Here is a 19063-nt window from a genome sequence, read left to right as displayed (position 1 = left end):
TCTTGAATTTAAAAAAAAATCATGTTTTATTTTTTAATAAAGAAGGGTTCAGTGAATGCGCATATGAAACTGGTGGGGTTCAGTACCTCCAACAAGGTTAAGAACCACTGGTCTATAGTTATTGGATTTTTATGGTCATGGAAACAGCTCAGTGTTAGCTTTAGCTAAATGAGGACGCGGTCCCCAAACTGTAGCATGGATCAGCAGTTGAATGCGATATGTGTGTGTGTGTGTGTGTGTGTGTGTGTGCGGCATGCATATGTGTGTGTTAATTAGGTAGCTGTGGGAAAGCCCACCCTCTGATGCGCACCCGGTCAGGGCGAAGGTGCTGAAGTGGCAGGAGGTCCTCAGGGCCACGCCTCCCACCGCCATCGAGGAAGACGAGAACAAGAGGATGACGGAGGAGGTGAGGAAGAAGGGGCGAGAGAGGTCATGGGTCACGTTGACCACCAACGGGTTCCGATGACACGACAGGTCATGTGTCCCTGAGGATATGGAAGAGGTCGACCAATCAGAGAGAGGCGGAAACGCATCAATACACACTGAACCCTTTGAGGAACTGTTAGGATTTATTATTTTATTGACCGTTATTAAACACCAAGTTAAACTCGGTGCTAAAACCATATATAAAACACCATACTATAAAACCTACTAAAAACCTACTAAAACATACTAAAAACACACTAAAAACCTACTAAACATACTAAAAACCTACTAAAACATGTTGAAATATACTAAAAACATACTAAAACATACTAAAACACATTAAAAACATACTAAAACACACTAAAACCATACTAAACATACTAAAAACATACTAAAACATATTAAAATATACTAAAAACACACTAAAACACATTAAAATACACTAAAAACAGACTAAAACATACTAAAAGACATTACAAAGATACTAAAACACACTAAAGACATACTAAACATACTAAAAACATACTAAAACACATTAAAAACATACTAAAACATACTAAAAACATACTGAAACATACTAAAATATACTAAAAACATACTAAAATGTACTGAAAACATACTAAAACATACTAAAAACATACTAAAATACACTAAAACATACTAAAGCATTTTGAAAACATACTAAAACACAATAAAATGTACTAAAACATATCGAAAACATACTAAAAGCATACTAAAACACACCAAAAAACATACTAAAACATACAAAAAAACACACTAAAAACATACTAAAGCATACTAAAAACATACTAAAAACATACAAAAACACGCTAAAAACATACTAAAAAAATAAAACATACTAAAACATACTAAAAACAAACTAAAAACACACTAAAACATACTAAAGCACACTAAAAACATACTAAAACATACTGAAAACATTCTAAAACATACAAAAAACACACTTAAACATACAAAAAATGTTCTAAAACATACTAAAAACATACTATAACATACTGAAAACACACTAAAACATTCATTTTTGTTCATGTTTTCGTTGCATTTGTTTATTATTGTGTTGATTTTTATTCAATTTGCTGACTATTTTATTTCTTCTGTGATGAATTTGTACATTTTGTTGATTATTTTGTTCATTTTTGATAATTTTTCTGATTATTTTGTTCTTTTTTTTTTGCTGTTAATCATCATCATCGTTGTTATTAATATTATCATTAATAACGTTTATTTAACTAGGAAAAACATTAAAGATCTCTTTTGCATTGTCCTTCTGTGTACAGAAAGTAGAAATTTCATCCATGCATCAACACTAGAAACATGAATAAACACCATCAATAATTGAAAAGGTATTAAAAGTAGAATCAACAATGTTCCGTAAAAGCATTTCAAAGCAGAACCCAAATTCGGTCGGTTATAAAAACACCCACATCCACATTTATGCTATTCTCATTCTTTTAAAATGACTTTGAAAGTATTTAAAGAGATAACTTCCCTCATTTAGTTCCATCCCACTTTCGTACCTAATGAGTGGTTCTTCCCGGTGGTGTCCGACAGCAGGATGGTGGCGGTTCTCCGACACTGTTCCCCAGACCAGGATCCATCTGAGGCCAGGTAGACCATCACCGAGGCCGCCACCCCAGGATGGGCGAATCCCACCTGCATCAGTTAAGAAGGATCAGCCCCCGTAAGAAACATTTTATCGTGATCTTTTTTTACGTTTTGTTCATTTCGGAGGTCGGTGGAATACTGGAGGTCTGTTTTTGGTGGTAGTTTTTTTATATTAACCCTTTAGGCACCGGAATTTTTTTCAAGACAAATTCAATTATGATGTTAAGATTTCTAACAGCTGGAGCTTGGAAGTGGCTAGAGATAAAAGGATACTGTAAATACGAAAAATGAATAAATAAATACACCCTCCTAAATCCTTCTAAATATTACACCCTGCCGATACATTGTCCTGCAAAACCTCCATTTTAGAGACAGACTATTAGCTACTATTAGCATTATATTATACACTAGTGTCTGGACCCGAGAGGAATCACGGGTCATATTAATACCGATGTCTAGGGACTGAAGTTAGTAAATGTGTCATTCCTGTTTTTAACTTCATTTCCCATCATGCAGCGTGGTACTGCACTTCTGGTCAACCAAGTTACGTGATTGTAAGGCTATTGTATTCAAAAATGACTAATATCTCCCAAAATATTGGTCCGATCAACTTACCGAGATATTTAATGTAGAGATGGGACTGTTCCTCAGCTGTAGGAACCAAATTGGACAGTTAAAAACGTCTACATTTCTCAGAACTGTGCAGATACACACACACAGACACTCTGAAACCTTCCAGTACTACAATATAGACTAACGAGTTGACCCGTGGGGAACGACGGGTCAAATTAACTCTTTCAATGCCACGGGCCGATTAAATTGGCTTTACGAATACAACCGTTAAAGTGCCACGGGCCGATCAGATCGGCTTTGGAGAACACGCCATATTTGTGTACAAACAAACCATCCACCCCCATTTCTTTCTCACATTTCGATGACGTTCTTTCTGTGTCCCCCTTTTGAGACCAATCAGACGGGAATTTGAGGTCACGCGACCGAATAAATTATGCAATTTACGATCAATAATGAATCGGCTGCGTCCGGTGCGTTTTGAATCTAATCAGCAATTGGTCGGATGTTACTGAGCGGTTTCCTGCAGGATTCTTCAAATATTATAAAAACGACGCGAAATACTGAAAAACGGCCAAATTCTGTGGCACTTTTAAGGCTTATTAGCCCCTTAACTGTCTGGCACCGAAAGAGTTAATACCAATATCTCAGGACTGAAGTTAGTAAATGTGCGTTCCTGTTTGTAACATCATGCAGCGTGGCACTGCACTTCCAGTCAACCGTCATGGGTTACGCAACATAACGTGATTATCTCCCAAAATATTGGTCCTATCAACTTGCTGAGATTTTTAATGTGGAGATGGGACTGTTCCTCAGCTGTAGGAACCAAATTGGACAGTTAAAAATGTCTACATTTCTCAGAACTGTGCAGATACACACACACAGACACTCTGAAACCTTCCAGTACTACAATATAGACTAGCGAGTTGACCCGTGGGGAACGACGGGTCAAATTAATACCGATATCTAGGGACTGAAGTTAGTAAATGTGCGTTCCTGTTTGTAACTTCATGCAGCGTGGTACTGCACTTCTGGTCAACCGTCATGGGCAACGTAATGTGATTATCTCCCAAAATATTGGTCCTATCAACTTGCCGACATTTTTAATGTGGAGATGGGACTGTTCCTCAGCTGTAGGAACCAAATTGGACAGTTAAAAACGTCTACATTTCTCAGAACTGTGCAGATACACACAGACGCTCTCCTTCCAGTATTATGACATAGACTAGAGCGTTGATCCAAGGGGAACGACCGGTCATATTAATACTGATATTAATTAGTAAGTAATTAGTAAATTGCGTCATTCCTGTTTTTAACTTCATTTCCCATCGTGCATTTCTGGTCCACTGAGCAACGTGATTGTAAGGCTATTGTATTCCAAAATGACTAATATCTCCCAAAATATTGGTCCGATCAACTTGCCGAGACATTTAATGTGGAGATGGGACTGTTCCTCAGCTGTAGGAACCAAATTAGACAGTTAAAAATGTCTACATTTCTCAGAACTGTGCAGATACACACACACAGACACTCTGAAACCTTCCAGTACTACAATATAGACTAACGAGTTGACCCGTGGGGAACGACGGGTCAAATTAATACCGATATCTAGGGACTGAAGTTAGTAAATGTGCGTTCCTGTTTGTAACTTCATGCAGCGTGGTACTGCACTTCTGGTCAACCGTCATGGGCAACATAATGTGATTATCTCCCAAAATATTGGTCCTATCAACTTGCCGACATTTTTAATCTGGAGATGGGACTGTTCCTCAGCTGTAGGAACCAAATTAGCCAGTTAAAAACGTCTACATTTCTGAGAACTGTGTAGATACACACACAGACACTCTGAAACCTTCCAGTACTACAATATAGACTAACGAGTTGACCCGTGGGGAACGACGGGTCAAATTAATACCGATATCTAGGGACTGAAGTTAGGAAATGTGCGTTCCTGTTTGTAACTTCATTTCCCATCATGCAGCGTGGTACTGCGCTTCCAGTCAACCGTCATGGGCAACGTAACGTGATTATCTCCCAAAATATTGGTCCTATCACCTTGCTAAGATATTTATTGTAGAGATGGGACTGTTCCTCAGCTGTAGGAACCAAATTGGACAGTTAAAAACGTCTACATTTCTCAGAACTGTGCAGATACACACAGACGCTCTCCTTCCAGTATTATGACATAGACTAGAGCGTTGATCCAAGGGGAACGACCGGTCATATTAATACTGATATTAATTAGTAAGTAATTAGTAAATTGCGTCATTCCTGTTTTTAACTTCATTTCCCATCGTGCATTTCTGGTCCACTGAGCAACGTGATTGTAAGGCTATTGTATTCCAAAATAACTAATATCTCCCAAAATATTGGTCCTATCAACTTGCCGAGATATTTAATGTAGAGATGGGACTGTTCCTCAGCTGTAGGAACCAAACTGGACAGTTAAAAATGTCTACATTTCTCCGAACTGTGCAGACACACACACACAGACACTCTGAAACCTTCCAGTATTATGATATAGACTAGTATTACTGTTATACTATTAGGTTTTGATTGCAGTGTTTCACTTTGGCATGGATGTTTATCTCCAAATGCTCTGTCTTTTTTGGCTTGTATTTACAGCTTTTACACAATGAGCAATGGTTAATTGCCAGTAATTTTATCCCGTTTTATTTATTTATTTTTTTTACAGTGTTAAACTTTAAATTAACAGTTTAATCTCATAAATAGAAAAGAAATATTTGTGAGATTACGATACATTTGCAAATGTATTTTCTGTGAAAAAAGAAAAAAATTCTTCTAAAAAATGAAAATTTTATGGTTATTCACAGTTACAGTTTTTAGTTTACCGGCTGACAGGTCGTAAGCTATTGTCGTCACACGGCGTCTGTCGTTGTCGTCTGTTGTCCATTGTCCGTTACAAAAATTTCAATCATCTTCTTCTCCGAAACTACAATTCCGATTGACTTCAAACTTGGTATACAGCTTCTTTATGATGATGTCAACAAAAGTTAGTGAAATTATTTGGATCCGGATCTGATTCTGGATTTGGTGCCACTTTGAAAAATTTCCCCATTATAAGAGATAGGAAGTGGATCGATGCAATAACTCAGTAAATATAAATGATATCCAGTGTAAATTTCTACAGTCCAGCCCTGATGGGGAGATGACCAAAACTTAATGTCCACGTGCGGATCAGGATCTTCTTCTCGATCCGGAAACTTACGGAAAATTTAATATGGGCTCTTACAGGGAAAAAAATTCAATCGTCTTTTTCTCCCAAACTCCAGTTCTGATTGACTTCAAACTTGGTGTACAGCTTCTGTATGATGATGTCAACACAAGGTATTGAAATTATTTTGATCCTGATCTAATTCTGGATTTGGTGCGACTTTGAAAAATTTTCCCATTATAAGAGATAGGAAGTGGATTGATCCAATAAATCAGTATCAATGATATCAAGTTGGAATTTGAATTTTTTTCAGATCTGATTGGAATATGACCAAAACATGGGTTATTTCTGTAATAGAATAAATACACAGAACTGGGTGATAATAAATGACATCTGGATACATTTCCCAAAGCTTTTAATTTGGCCGGTAAGCTACAGGGCCATTGGTCCTATTTTTTCATGTTATTTTACATTTGACATGTAAAATCACAGTCTATTTTTGTAATTTCATTGATATTTTCCTGTATCTTAAAAATGCAGGAAAAACCTGTAAAATAAACAGTGAAAATTCTGTTAAATTACAGACTGTTTTTTTACAGTGTACAGGGTGGGGAAGCAAAATTTACAATATTTTGAGGCAGGGATTGAAAGACAGTGTATGACCAATTAGTTTATTGAAAGTCATGAGAATTTATTTGCCACAAGAAAATGTACATAATAGGAAATGTTTTTATTCTATGTGTCCTCCTCCTTTCTCAATAACTGCCTTCACACGCTTCCTGAAACTTGCGCAAGTGTTCCTCAAATGTTCGGGTGACAACTTCTCCCATTCTTCTTTAATAGTATCTTCCAGACTTTCTCCTAATAGTTTTGCTCATAGTCATTCTCTTCTTTCCATTATAAACAGTCTTTATGGACACTCCTACTATTTTTGAAATCTCCTTTGGTGTGACGAGTGCATTCAGCAAATCACACACTCTTTGACGTTTGCTTTCCTGATTACTCATATGGGCAAAAGTTTGTGAAAAGGTATGGATAATAGTGTTAGGTATGATTATGACATCAATATATGTTTGGTTTCAAAACAATTGACGTAGTGCCTGCTGAGAAAAAACAACTAAATGTTCATTGTAAATTTTGCTTCCCCACCCTGTATAAACTGAAGGAAAGACAGAAAGCAAAACTATAAAAAAAAAAAAAAAACAAAACAAAAAAACAAAGACATGTCAGCAAACAGGCGACCTCGGTTGACCTCGGTGAACTGCGATAAGTAGACCGACAAATCAGACAGGGACGCACGGCTGAGGTCACCAGAGTGTTTCAGTCTGTCGGAGTATCACTTCTGAAGTACGAAGGAAAAACATGTGAAGTGCAGAAATGAAACAGCCTTTGAAAGAGCTGGAAGACAGACACCACAGGACGGCTGAAGAACACTCGTCAGATACAGCACGCAAACGGATTCAAGGAGAGGGAGGCTTTTCAGACACAAAAAAGAACATTTCAAGGAGAGGAGAGAAAAAAAAAAAGAGGTGTTTGAGGGAGAGCTGGCAGATACGGCTGTTCTAATAAAGGCTTTTCAGACGGTGAAAGAGTGTTTAGGGAGAAGACGGCCTTCCAAAGAAGATGGGCCTGATAAAGAGGGTGTCCATAAAAGAAGCATGGGATGGAAAGATGAGTCATACAGCAGCGAAGTGGAAATGAAATGAAAAAAAAAAAAAATGAATGAGTGTATGCACGAAGGAAAGAGGCACGCTCATGAGTAGAAGGGAGTCTGTAACCCAGAGCAGAACGGACCGGGCTGTGGAGCTATCAGTCACATCAACAGCCAACCTCTGCTTAGTCTGGACCCACACAGGTGAAGGTGGGGACGGTGGAAACAGGATATAATACAGAAGGACCGACCTGGGCCAGGAACGGAACACCAGGTCCAACTACAGACACCAGGACGCAAAACCAGGACAATGATGAAATAATAGAGGGAATGCACGTGACGTCACCGCTAGTGGAAGTCACCGCGGTTACGTCCACTGAGTGGCAGAAAGAGGGAGATGAGTGGCGGCTTTGGCTTGAATACTGCGAAAACTTTAGAACAGGGGTGTCAAACTCATTTTAGTTCAGGGGCCACATTCAGCTAAATTTGATCTGAAGTGGGCCGGAGCAGTGAAACTATGGAAGTAAATCTGTCTCATCATACAGTCTACTCTCGTTATACCGCCAACTTCCGTTCACGGCCAAATTGGCGGTATAGCGAAAATGGCGTTACAACGGGTTGCGTCCATAATGTGCATGTCTTTACTATATGATGTCTATGCTGCCTCCGTTAACCCGTTCTAATTGCGTTTCTAAATAAATCTTGATTCTGTTATGTTGTAAGGGATCATTTAAAGTGGGGAAACATTTGAAGCATTATTATACCGTGTCGGGAAATGACACCCCATCATCTTGAGGCTTTGGCTTAATCCCACGTCCTCTTCCCGACATCCTGACCTACTGAGTGTTCTGCGATAAATGAACGGTGGCCGTTCCGTAGACCTACTCGTAGCTTGTCGCGATCAGCGTCTGGCGCGTTTGTTTCAGTGCGTTGTTAAAATTTCTGTGTACTCGATGGCAATCACGCTGGCGGTATAACGGTCAGGAAATCAATGGTATAAGTGTTGTTTGTGCGTGGAACTGGGCTGGCGGATGGCGATAGGCGGAAATGGCGGTAGCTAATGGAATAATGCATTGGGGATTTTTGTGCAATGGTTTTGGTCGGCAGTGAGCAAAAATGGCGGTATAATGGCGGGCGGTTTAACGAGAGTAGACTGTAGTTTGAATTATAAAAGCTATTGAATTTCTAGCACTGAATTTTTTTGCACTGAAATTAAGTATCTGAATTTTTTGTCTCAGAATTTCAACTATGTTCATAATTTAGAATTAAAAAATTCAGATCACACATCTGCGCTGACCGTCTTCCTGCATTGGCGTCACATGACCAGCCTAACGTAACTCGATTGGCTGGCTGTCGGTTCAACTTGCAAAAGAATCGATTGCTTATCCTTGGTGTCCCGGATGTGTTATCTGAATTTTTGCGTCTGAATTTATTTTTATTCTGAATTTATGAACATAGTTGAATTCAGAGACAAAAATAAATAAATCAGATACTTAATTTCATTGCAAAAAAAATTGAGCGCAAGAAATTCAGTGGCTTTTATAATTCAAAATCTGATGAGACAGATTTACTTCCATATAAAACAATACAATAATAATATAGAAATAATGTCGACTCCAAACTTTCCTCTACGTTTTAGAGAGAAACAAGTAAAATTACATTACATTATCCTTTAAAACAATGGGAATAACATGAACAAACTGAATAAATAAGTGCAATTTTAGCAATGTTATGCTCCAGTTTATCATTTACAGACATAATATTGTTAAAATTGTGCTTACTTCTCTTCAGACATATCAGGTTATTCACAATTTTTGCGAAATTATGCTTTGTTTTAGTGTAAATACATGAAAATTTTTACATTTAAAAATAACCTGCTTTCGATCATATTGCTCTGAATGTGGAACCTGAACTAAAATGATTGTTAATATCTTAGTGTAATTTTTGCATTTCACACATTCATCCAAAGGGCCGGACTGGACCCTCTGGTGGGCCAGATTTGGCCCCCGGGCCGCATGTTTGACACCTGTGCTTTAGAACAATCTGAAAAATGGGGAAGAGCTGTTGTGCCATTGATCGCACAAATAGGTTTAAACCCCTTTAGCCCTATCAGCCCGCCCGCAGGCCGAAAAAATTATATTAATATTCATCTACTATAAAAATATAATAAATCAGGACAATGGATGTTTTTTTTTCAACTTTTGCTCAAAGTTTAGACCCTAATGTTAATAAAAGTACATCAAAAGTGTATTTTTGTGCAAACTTTAATGTTCAAACATGATTTTTAATCTTTGTGGGGTGAAATATACACTATTAAAAATCTCCGACACGGACAATTAATTTATACATATCGTCAATCCAGCCGAAAAAAAACAGACGAGGATAAAAAAGTCTAATTTCTCTTTTAGTTTGTTACAGTTTACTCACACATAGTAATAGTTACAATATTTTAGACAATGGGAATAGATTCTGTGAGGTCTGTAAATGTCCATAGACACTAAGAACATCCATATGAACCTTATTATTATAGGTATTAGAAGTAATTCTTCATTTACTTTGGGTATGTCTTTTTAGGCGTTTTTCCCCTGAAAATATGGTCAGGGTTAAACAGGTTAAAAAGCACTCGGAGCGGCGACCTAAAGCCAAAGACAGAAGAAGCAGATGGATCACTGTAATTCGTAGAAATAACTGGAATCCAGGCAACGAAACCTGGATTTGTGGTTGCCATTTTGTGTCGGTTAACGTTAATTTATGCTGTATTCTTGCGTAAAATCATACCTTAAATTACATATTGTTTTGGCTAACGTTACTTCTTAGTAGGGCTGGGTATCATGGCCAATTTCCATAATCGATTCGATTTCGATTCATAAGGTTCTGAATCAATTAATCATGATTCAATTCAATTCGATTCAATATCGATTCGATTCAGTATTAATTGATTGAGTCAGATTAATTTAGTGATACCAAAGTACAATTTTGAGTTGTAACCTGATTATTTGAGTACCACAGTCATGCAACACATCAATACTGGGATCAATATTGATATTAGAAAGGAAATAAATCTGACATTTCAGCAGGAAGTAGCTGAATCTGCTCTGAAATAATGAACAGGACACAAACATTGCCATGTTTGTACAGTGGATCAGAACAGACTTCATCATCTTTATTCTGTTTTATGGCTGGAGGCTTCTACACATTTGGGGGGGGGGGGGTAGCGTAGCGGTCGGACATTGTCGCTTTACTCTTCCTCTAACTCCATACTCAGTCATAGGTGACAGTATGGATCCAAGTTATTATTCCAACGACGACCAGCTTCCGTGATTAGCTGGGCGTCCACTTCCTTCACACTGCGGGTTTGAGTTTGAGGCCGGAGCACCTCCAGCGGAGGGGGTTTCCCCACCACGTCTTTTCCGCATCTTTTTCGAAAGTGAGACCAAGTCTTCCCCAGGGGTTCACAAGACGGAGCCGCCCATGATTCCACATACTCCTGGTCCTGCTCTGAAAAATCGATCTCATCCACTATTAATTGATTACGCAAAATTAAAATGAGATCGATCTAAGATCGATTAAATCGATTTTTTTACCCAGCCCTACTTCTTAGTAAAGCTCTTAATGTTAGCATCTGTCATTTAGTTCTGTATTTCATAATGTGGAATCCGCAAACGACACTAAACTACATTTCTAAATAAAATTTAATCAGAATATGACTTTACTTCAAACTCAACTACATGTAAATCAAAAGAAAAAGTGACTTTTTCAGTAAAATCTCTCATGAACTGAACATAAACCCAGTGTGTCCATCCACTGTCATTGATCCAACTCCATGGGTTTTACTGGTGAATCAATGTTGGAGAAGATGACAATGTTTCCATGGTAACTACGGAGCCTCTGAGCGTCCAAATGGGTCATATCTGATGACCATGAAAAGATGAATAACTGTATTTTACACCAATTATTTACATGGATTGATAGGATTAATGGGTATTAAACAGTTCAGATCAGTAGATGGTTTTGGTCCACAGTGCATGTTTAGGTCTTTAAGGGTTAAATGAACAATGCTATTAAATGTACATCTGACAGTTACTCCTGTACAAATATTCCTATAAAAGACACAACAAGTGCAAAAAAATCAACTGTTTATATAGAAGGAAAGTGTGATTTTATATTGATGGAATCCGCAAACAACACTAAACTACATTTCTAAATAACATTTAATCAGAATATGACTTTACTTCAAACTCAACTACATATAAATCAAAAGAAAAAGTGACTTTTTCAGTCCAATCTCTCATTAACTGAACATAAACCCAGTGTGTCCATCCACTGTCATTGATCCAACTCCATGGATTTTACTGGTGAATCAATGTTGCAAAAGATGATGTTTCCATGGTAACTACGGAGCCTCTGAGCATCCAAATGGGTCATATCTGAAGACCATGAAAAGATGAATAACTGTATTTTACACCAATTATTTACATGGATTGATAGGATTAGTGGATCAGAAGTGATTAAACATTTTATATTGGTAGATGATTTTGGTTGCCAGTGGTTGTTTCGGTCTTTATGGGTTAACTGTATTTAATTTTTTTTTTTTTGGAACTTTTATTGAAGAAAACAAAATAAAACAAAAAAAAACAATGTACAGAGTAAAAACATTTGTCCTGAGATTGGGCACAAGATTATAATATAAAGTATTTGGATACAATGAAGAAAAGGAGAGAAAAAAAAAGAAAAAAAACCCCAAAAACAATCCAGGCTTAAATATCCATTCCAAAAAGACTGAAAACTGGTCTCCATCTTCTTTCGAAGGTCGGCGTTAATTGTATTTTTTAATGGTATTTTAACTGTATTTTGCACTGTAAAGCACTTTGTGACTGTCTGTGAAAAGTGCTCTATAAATAAAATGTACTGACTTATTTTTCAGATTAACCCTTTCATGCATGAACTATGAGAACCTTAATCATGATCCCCCCCCCCCCCCTGTTTTTATCCCTCTTTAGGCATGAAAAAAAAATGCAATTGACAGCTTTTTATGAACCTATTTTTCATGGAGCTGCAAAAATGTCCACTCAAATGAATACGATGCGTTTAATTTTTGAAGCAAAGAAACATGTACTTACTGATATACAGAGAAAACTATGAAATATAAACACTTTTAATGCTGCTAATCTGATGTTTTCTCATATTTAAACATACTCTAATACTAGTTATTACTCACTTCATGGAGGTAATGTACAAAAAAAACCTTTTGTTAAAGAAAAAATGATAATTATAGTCTAATAACAATTGATTTACACTCAAACATGTTACTGCAGATCAGGTTTATCAAGAACAGCAAAGTTACATATGCATAAGTGTCCGCTGTGTTGGCTGATATGGAACTAAAACAACAAAACCCATGAATATATAAGAGAACAGCTGGAGAATAGCTGTCCACTGGAGTGACCAGTATGCATGAAAGGGTTAAAAAAACAAAACAAAAAAAACAGTAAATATGGTATAATGCACAGATACATGCAAAATGTGAACCATTGTATCGTATATCTTGTAGTGATGAGTAAACCTGTAAACCAGCTATTGTCCTGTGATCTGAAAAAATAAGTAATTACCGCAAAACAAATGCATTTGTGAGGAAAAGTTCGGAATGTGTGTTTCAGCCAGTCGTCTGTGTGAAAGACCCGTAAACCATTTAAAGAGAATCAGCGTTCAGTTTCTATGCTCCGTATATCTGGAACAAACTACCAGAAAATATCAGGTCTGCTGAGAGTCTGAGTTCTTTTAAGTCCAGGTTAAAGACTCACCTGTTCACTGCTGCCTTTGACTAAAAGGCTTTTGACTTTTTAAATTCTATATTCTCTTTGAAACTCCGCACTGCAACTCTTATAATTGTTATGGAAAAAATAATACTCTACTAATTCGTCTATAATAAAGAAGGATAAGTTCAAATGTTCAGTGTCAAAGAAATCCCTTTATTTGGAGCTCCATAGAAAGAGATACCCCTCAGACAAAGACTGAGACGGTCTGACAAATCTTTTTTTTTTTTTTTTTCAATCCGATTAATAAGCAAATGCTTCAAAATATATCTCACCCTTCAGACGAGGAAGTAGAGTATTGAGTTCGTTGAATAGACGTGAAGTCGACCAGTTTCACTCCAGGCGTCAGACCCTCTCGTCTCTTAAGATTTTCAGTGAGGTAGAGGAGAACCCCTAGATGGTGGATTCTTGGTGGCTAACCTGTCCGACGCCTTCGAGTGTCACATGGCGGATCTTCAGCTATCCCACTTCTGACACCAAATTGTTGTGGAAAAAATATTACTCCACTAATTTGTCTATAATAAAGAAGGATAAGTTCAAACGTTCAGTGTCAAAGAAATCCCTTTATTTGGAGCTCCATAGAAAGAGATCCCCCTCAGACAAAGACTGAGACGGTCTGAACCCAAAAATACAAATCACCCTGTAGTCTTCTGTCTCCCATGAGAAAATTATGATGTGTGGAAAGTGTTTTGGTTAGTGTCAGGAACTTAGAGATTAGACCCCCGTGAGAAATGTGGGTTTGGCCTTCTACTGTGGACACAACACAAAAGAGGTCCAAACTGCTCTATAATACACAGTGACATGAATATATCTGAAATAGAGTTAGAAGCCTATATGATATATGAAATATATATGAATATATATGGATATAAGTAATATTTCCATTACACTTTAATATGTGTGTGTTTTTATTTTTATTTTATGTTTTTTTTTATTTTATGTGTTGTTTTCTTACTTGCTGTTTTTAATCACCTGTTACATGTTTCTTTTATAATGTTTTAAATGTGTTACTTTTTGTTTCTTTTATTTCAATGTCCTGTGTGAAGCACCTTGAATTGCCTTGTTGCCGAAATGTCCTATACAAATAAACTTGCCTTGCCTTGCCTAAAAGAAGAACTGGAAAGTGATGGAAGCTGCTGAACACTGAGGAACCACCCACACTGATACAGTGAAGGGTAAAACAGATGCACAGTGTGCACATATACACGCTTACCTTCAGCCAAAATGAATGTTCCAGGTCGTTGCTTGTGTCGATGGGGGCTGTGCAGGGGAACCAGGCATCAGGAGGCGGTTTGTCACTCATTTCCAGGTGCTGGTACCTGCAGAGCTACACAAAGACCAAAAGGAAATGCACAACGGAGGCTGTTTAAATGATTAAAATAAATAGTCAATAAACTGGTGATTTTAGTCGACACAATAAGCCAGTATAACGGAGACTGGCTTTTATAGCCCAGACTCCAGGCATTTTATGTCGTTGTTACCTCGGCCAAGGTAGGTGGTTCAGTTTGTCAGAAATGTTTGACAAAAAACAAAAACTGCTGCGCTGATTTTCATGAAAGTTGGATGAGGGGCGGTACATTAGCCTTACATCTGGAGGATGTCCAGAAAAAGGGTCATTTTCTTTCAGTTATATCCTAGTTAATAATAATAATAATAATAACTAGAAGCACTCGGAGAGCGCAGACCTCCGCCAAGGCTGATCAGTGGCCCCCCCTGTGGGCCCCCCCCCACGCCAAGGAGGTTATGTTTTTGCCAGGGTTTGTTTGTTTGTCTGTCTGTTTGTCTGTCCGTTAGTGTGCAACATAACTCAAAAAGTTATGGACAGATTTTGATGAAATTTTCAGGGTTTGTTGGAAATGGGCCCCCCTGTGGGCCCCCCCACCCCCGATCACCACCAAAATTTAATCATTTCTTCCTTATCCCATTTCCAACAAACCCTGAAAATTTCATCAAAATCTGTCCATAACTTTTTGAGTTATGTTGCACACTAACGGACAGACAAACAAACAAACAAACCCTGGCAAAAACATAACCTCCTTGGCGGAGGTAATAATAATACATTTTATTTATAGACGCCTTTCTTGGCACTCAAGGACACCGTACAGTAAAACAGGAGAGTTAAAAACAAACAATAAAGCAGAGTAAAAATAAAAAGGCAGGTTAGTTCACAGTTAGCATATTCATCTGAAGTAAAATCGAATATCTGACTCTTCAACTTCACCGATGATGACTTTAAAATTCAGTTGAACATTAGTTGAAGCTGTAGTTTATTCTGTTAAAGCTTCAGTGAATAGTATTTACTAACATCTAGTGCAGGGCTATTCAACTATATTTTCCCATGGGACAAATTTTGGGAATCCTGTGGACTGTGGGTCGGACCACTGTAGTATTAACTCTAATATCAGATGGACAATTGACACATATCGCCAACACATTTTTAACATTTTTATTTAAATGTTAACCTGTTGTGTTAAATTTGAACATACCATCACAGTCACAGTAACTTCTGACTTTTAAAGGAGTGATATTTTGCTTTTGTTAAATGGAATTCTTTTTTTTTTTTTTTTTTTTTTTTTTATAATTCAAGTTTTTATTACAGTTTTCACTTGGATCATGACATTCATACAGTGTTGCTTAATAATAACAATAACATTGAGGGCTTCTGTACATACATGAAAAAAACAAAAACAAAAAAACAAAACAAAACTACGAGGCGTGGAAGATCTTAAAGAAAAATAGATAAATAATAATAATAAAATAAAAATGATAATTAATTAATTAATTAATTAAATACATGAGGGAAGTAGTTCAACTCTCATCCTGCTGACTGTCAGTCATAGTTATGTAAGACCAGAATGAGTCCCAAACTGGTGCTGTGGTTTTATCCCTGTTATTGACCTTATGAAGCATACATTCATATGAAGCAGTCTTTATCATCCTATTGACCCATTCTTTAAACTGTGGGGCTTTAGGTATTTTCCAGTGTTTAAGAATAATCCTGACAGCTACTGAAACCCCAACCATAATAACAGAAAATTTTTCATTTGATACATTAGCTATCTGTCCTGTTTCACCCAGTAAACACAGCCTTGGACAAAGTGGCACAGTTCTGTCCAACCAATTATTTAGAGTATGAATTACAACTATCCAGAAACCTTTGATGATTGGACATTCCCACAAACAGTGGATCAGAGTACCATTATCATTTTGACATTTCCAACACACTGAGTTATTCATCAGACCTAATCTATTCAGTCTTACAGGTGTCCAATAATATCTTTGTCATATTTTATATTGTGTAAATTTGCCTTTACCTTCCTTTAAAAATGTACCACATTGTGAAATTATTTTCGTCCATTCCTCATTCCCAAAGATAACCCCAATGTCTTTTTCCCATAAAACCTTCAGACTGTTCAGATCAGGACTGAGTGCGTAATTCATTCGTCTTTAAAATATTGAGGCTCTATGATGGTGAGGTGGTAAAACCAAATACTCCAATATATGGTTATCTTCAGTTGAAAAAGAAGTTGAATTGAAGTTAAATGGAATTCTTCATTTTCCAACATTTCCCTGTGGTCTCCATAAACTGTAAATGCTCTGCTTGGGTCTTAATTCTTCATTCATTCAACTCCACAGGTCCGTCTTCAACACTATTTCTGAGTAATGACACCAGAAAGGTGGTTTGGAGCGCTGGCCCTTTAAATGCACATGAGCCACTTCAGGCTCCGCCCCCTCCAGGTTGTTGGCTGTGCTGCTCTGTCCCGTAATCGGCTCCAAGTTTGGACATATTTTCAGTTTTTGCAACAACCGCTGCTGCAGATAAACAATTATGTCGAACTCGGAGAAATGTTCTTCAGAAGTCTGGACCTTTTATGCACAAATGTTGTGACGTAACTCGTTAGAAAACGTAACAAATTAAGCAGGAATTAAAACAGGTTGTAGAAATCCACTTGATTTTTGCCAGAATGAATATAAAGATAGTTTTGCAGCAGCTGGAGGGTTCAAATTCAAACTGTATGAACTATTAGGGTCCAAATACACAAATAAATGAACCACAGACTAAAAAAAGTGGGTTTAGAGAAATATGAGCTCTTTAATTCAAGTAAGAAATATAAACCTAACATTTCAAACAATTTATGACCATTAATATTGCTTTGTTCTTTGACGTAGACAAATCAAATTTTGCTAAATTTTCTAGTTTCACTGTCAACTTTGCATCTCTTTTCCATGAAATGCACAATGTTTTATGTCTTATGTACTGAAGCTGGTCTCTGTGGCCTTCTCTAAACTGTGGCTGCGTCGCAAAATGGCGTAAGTTGTTGCAAATAGCCGTATGTATTGTTTAACGGCTGTTAAACTATTTATTTAGAACTTGTGGGTAGAGGGGCTGCAGGCCGGTCCAATTTGATTGACAGGCCGGTTCTGGCCCATGGGCTGCCTGTTGAGTAGTCCTGATCTAGTGGTTCATTTGCAGAACATGCAAATTCAAAAACTTAAAGGGCTCATATTTTCCTAAACTGACTTTTATTAGTCTGTGGTTCATTTATTTGTGTATTTGGACCCTAATAGTTCATACAGTTTGAATTTGAACCCTCCAGCTGCTGCAAAACTATCTTTATATTCATTCTGGCAAAAATCCAGTGGATTTCTACAACCTGTTTTAATTCCTGCTTAATTTGTTACGTTTTCTAACGAGTTACGTCACAACATTTGCGCATAAAAGGTCCAGACTTCTGAAGAACATTTCTCCGAGTTTGACATAATTGTTTATCTGCAGCAGCGGTTGTTGCAAAAACTGAAAATATGTCCAAACTTGGAGCCGATTACGGGACAGAGCAGCACAGCCAACAACCTGGAGGGGGCGGAGCCTGAAGTGGCTCATGTGCATTTAAAGGGCCAGCGCTCCAAACCACCTTTCTGGTGTCATTACTCAGAAATAGGGTTGAAGATGGACCTGTGGAGTTGAATGAATGAAGAATTCAGACCCAAGCAGAGCATTTACAGTTTATGGAGACCACAGGGAAATGTTGGAAAATCCATAATTATATTTAAAAAAGCTAAATATCACTCCTTTAATACCTCCATCATTCTCTGTCGTGGGCACATAAAAGAGCAAAAGCCCGTTGTTAGTCAGTCTTTCTTTCATCCATTCTGTATTTGTTTTTTCCAGACTCTACAGCAGATGAAGGAGCTGTTATTTTCAAGCCAGTAGTTTGGAATTTGGGCAGAACTATGGGAGCCAGAAGTGAGCTAATGCTAAAAACTAGCTTACTGGTAATATAGTAAACATTGTATAATAAACTCATTTTACAGTTTTGACTCTGAAAGTCTGACTTGGCAAATGAGCAAACCATCATACAGACCCGTCAATCAAAGGTCCTATTTGCTCTGAGAACTTGGCATCAGCAAACCCATGATATCACACATCAACAAACCGGCCAAACATATGACTTTTCATTCATGTGGAAGTCGTTGTATTATATTGACATCTTGCGAATTAAATATTTGTTGTTAAATGCCAAGAGGAGATTTATGGAAAGAGTAAAATACAGACACAGCACACAGTCGAACAGTAGGAACACTGAAAAATGATGTGGACGCCAAAACTCTGAACCACGGCAGCCAGAGGTTTTTGGTTCTGCCCCCAGTGGCAGGCAGTGGGACTACAATGTTAGCAAATGTAGACATTTGCTTCATTTTAGAGCTGAGGTTCTTGTTTTTTTTTCACTTATTTGACCTATTTTTGCACTTTCGACCCCTTGGATTTGCTGGTTTTCTGGTATCAACCTGCCCATATGCCTG

General features: G+C 37.4%; 1 protein-coding gene across 1 annotated transcript in view; it reads right to left on the bottom strand.

Moving 5' to 3' along the window:
* The window catches only part of LOC115437420 (pappalysin-2-like), an 85130-nt gene that overhangs the window by 58407 nt on the left and 7660 nt on the right, over positions 1-19063 (bottom strand). The window contains exons 3-5 of the mRNA XM_030160645.1: positions 14475-14588; positions 1965-2100; positions 311-485 (exon numbers count right to left, since the gene is read on the bottom strand). Coding sequence (XP_030016505.1) covers positions 311-485; positions 1965-2100; positions 14475-14588 — 425 coding nt within the window. The remainder of the gene's footprint in view (positions 1-310; positions 486-1964; positions 2101-14474; positions 14589-19063) is intronic.

This window comes from Sphaeramia orbicularis, chromosome 17, assembly GCF_902148855.1.
Source record: "Sphaeramia orbicularis chromosome 17, fSphaOr1.1, whole genome shotgun sequence".
In the NCBI taxonomy this organism is placed as follows: domain Eukaryota; kingdom Metazoa; phylum Chordata; class Actinopteri; order Kurtiformes; family Apogonidae; genus Sphaeramia; species Sphaeramia orbicularis.
This window is presented reverse-complemented; position numbering and strand designations above follow the sequence as displayed.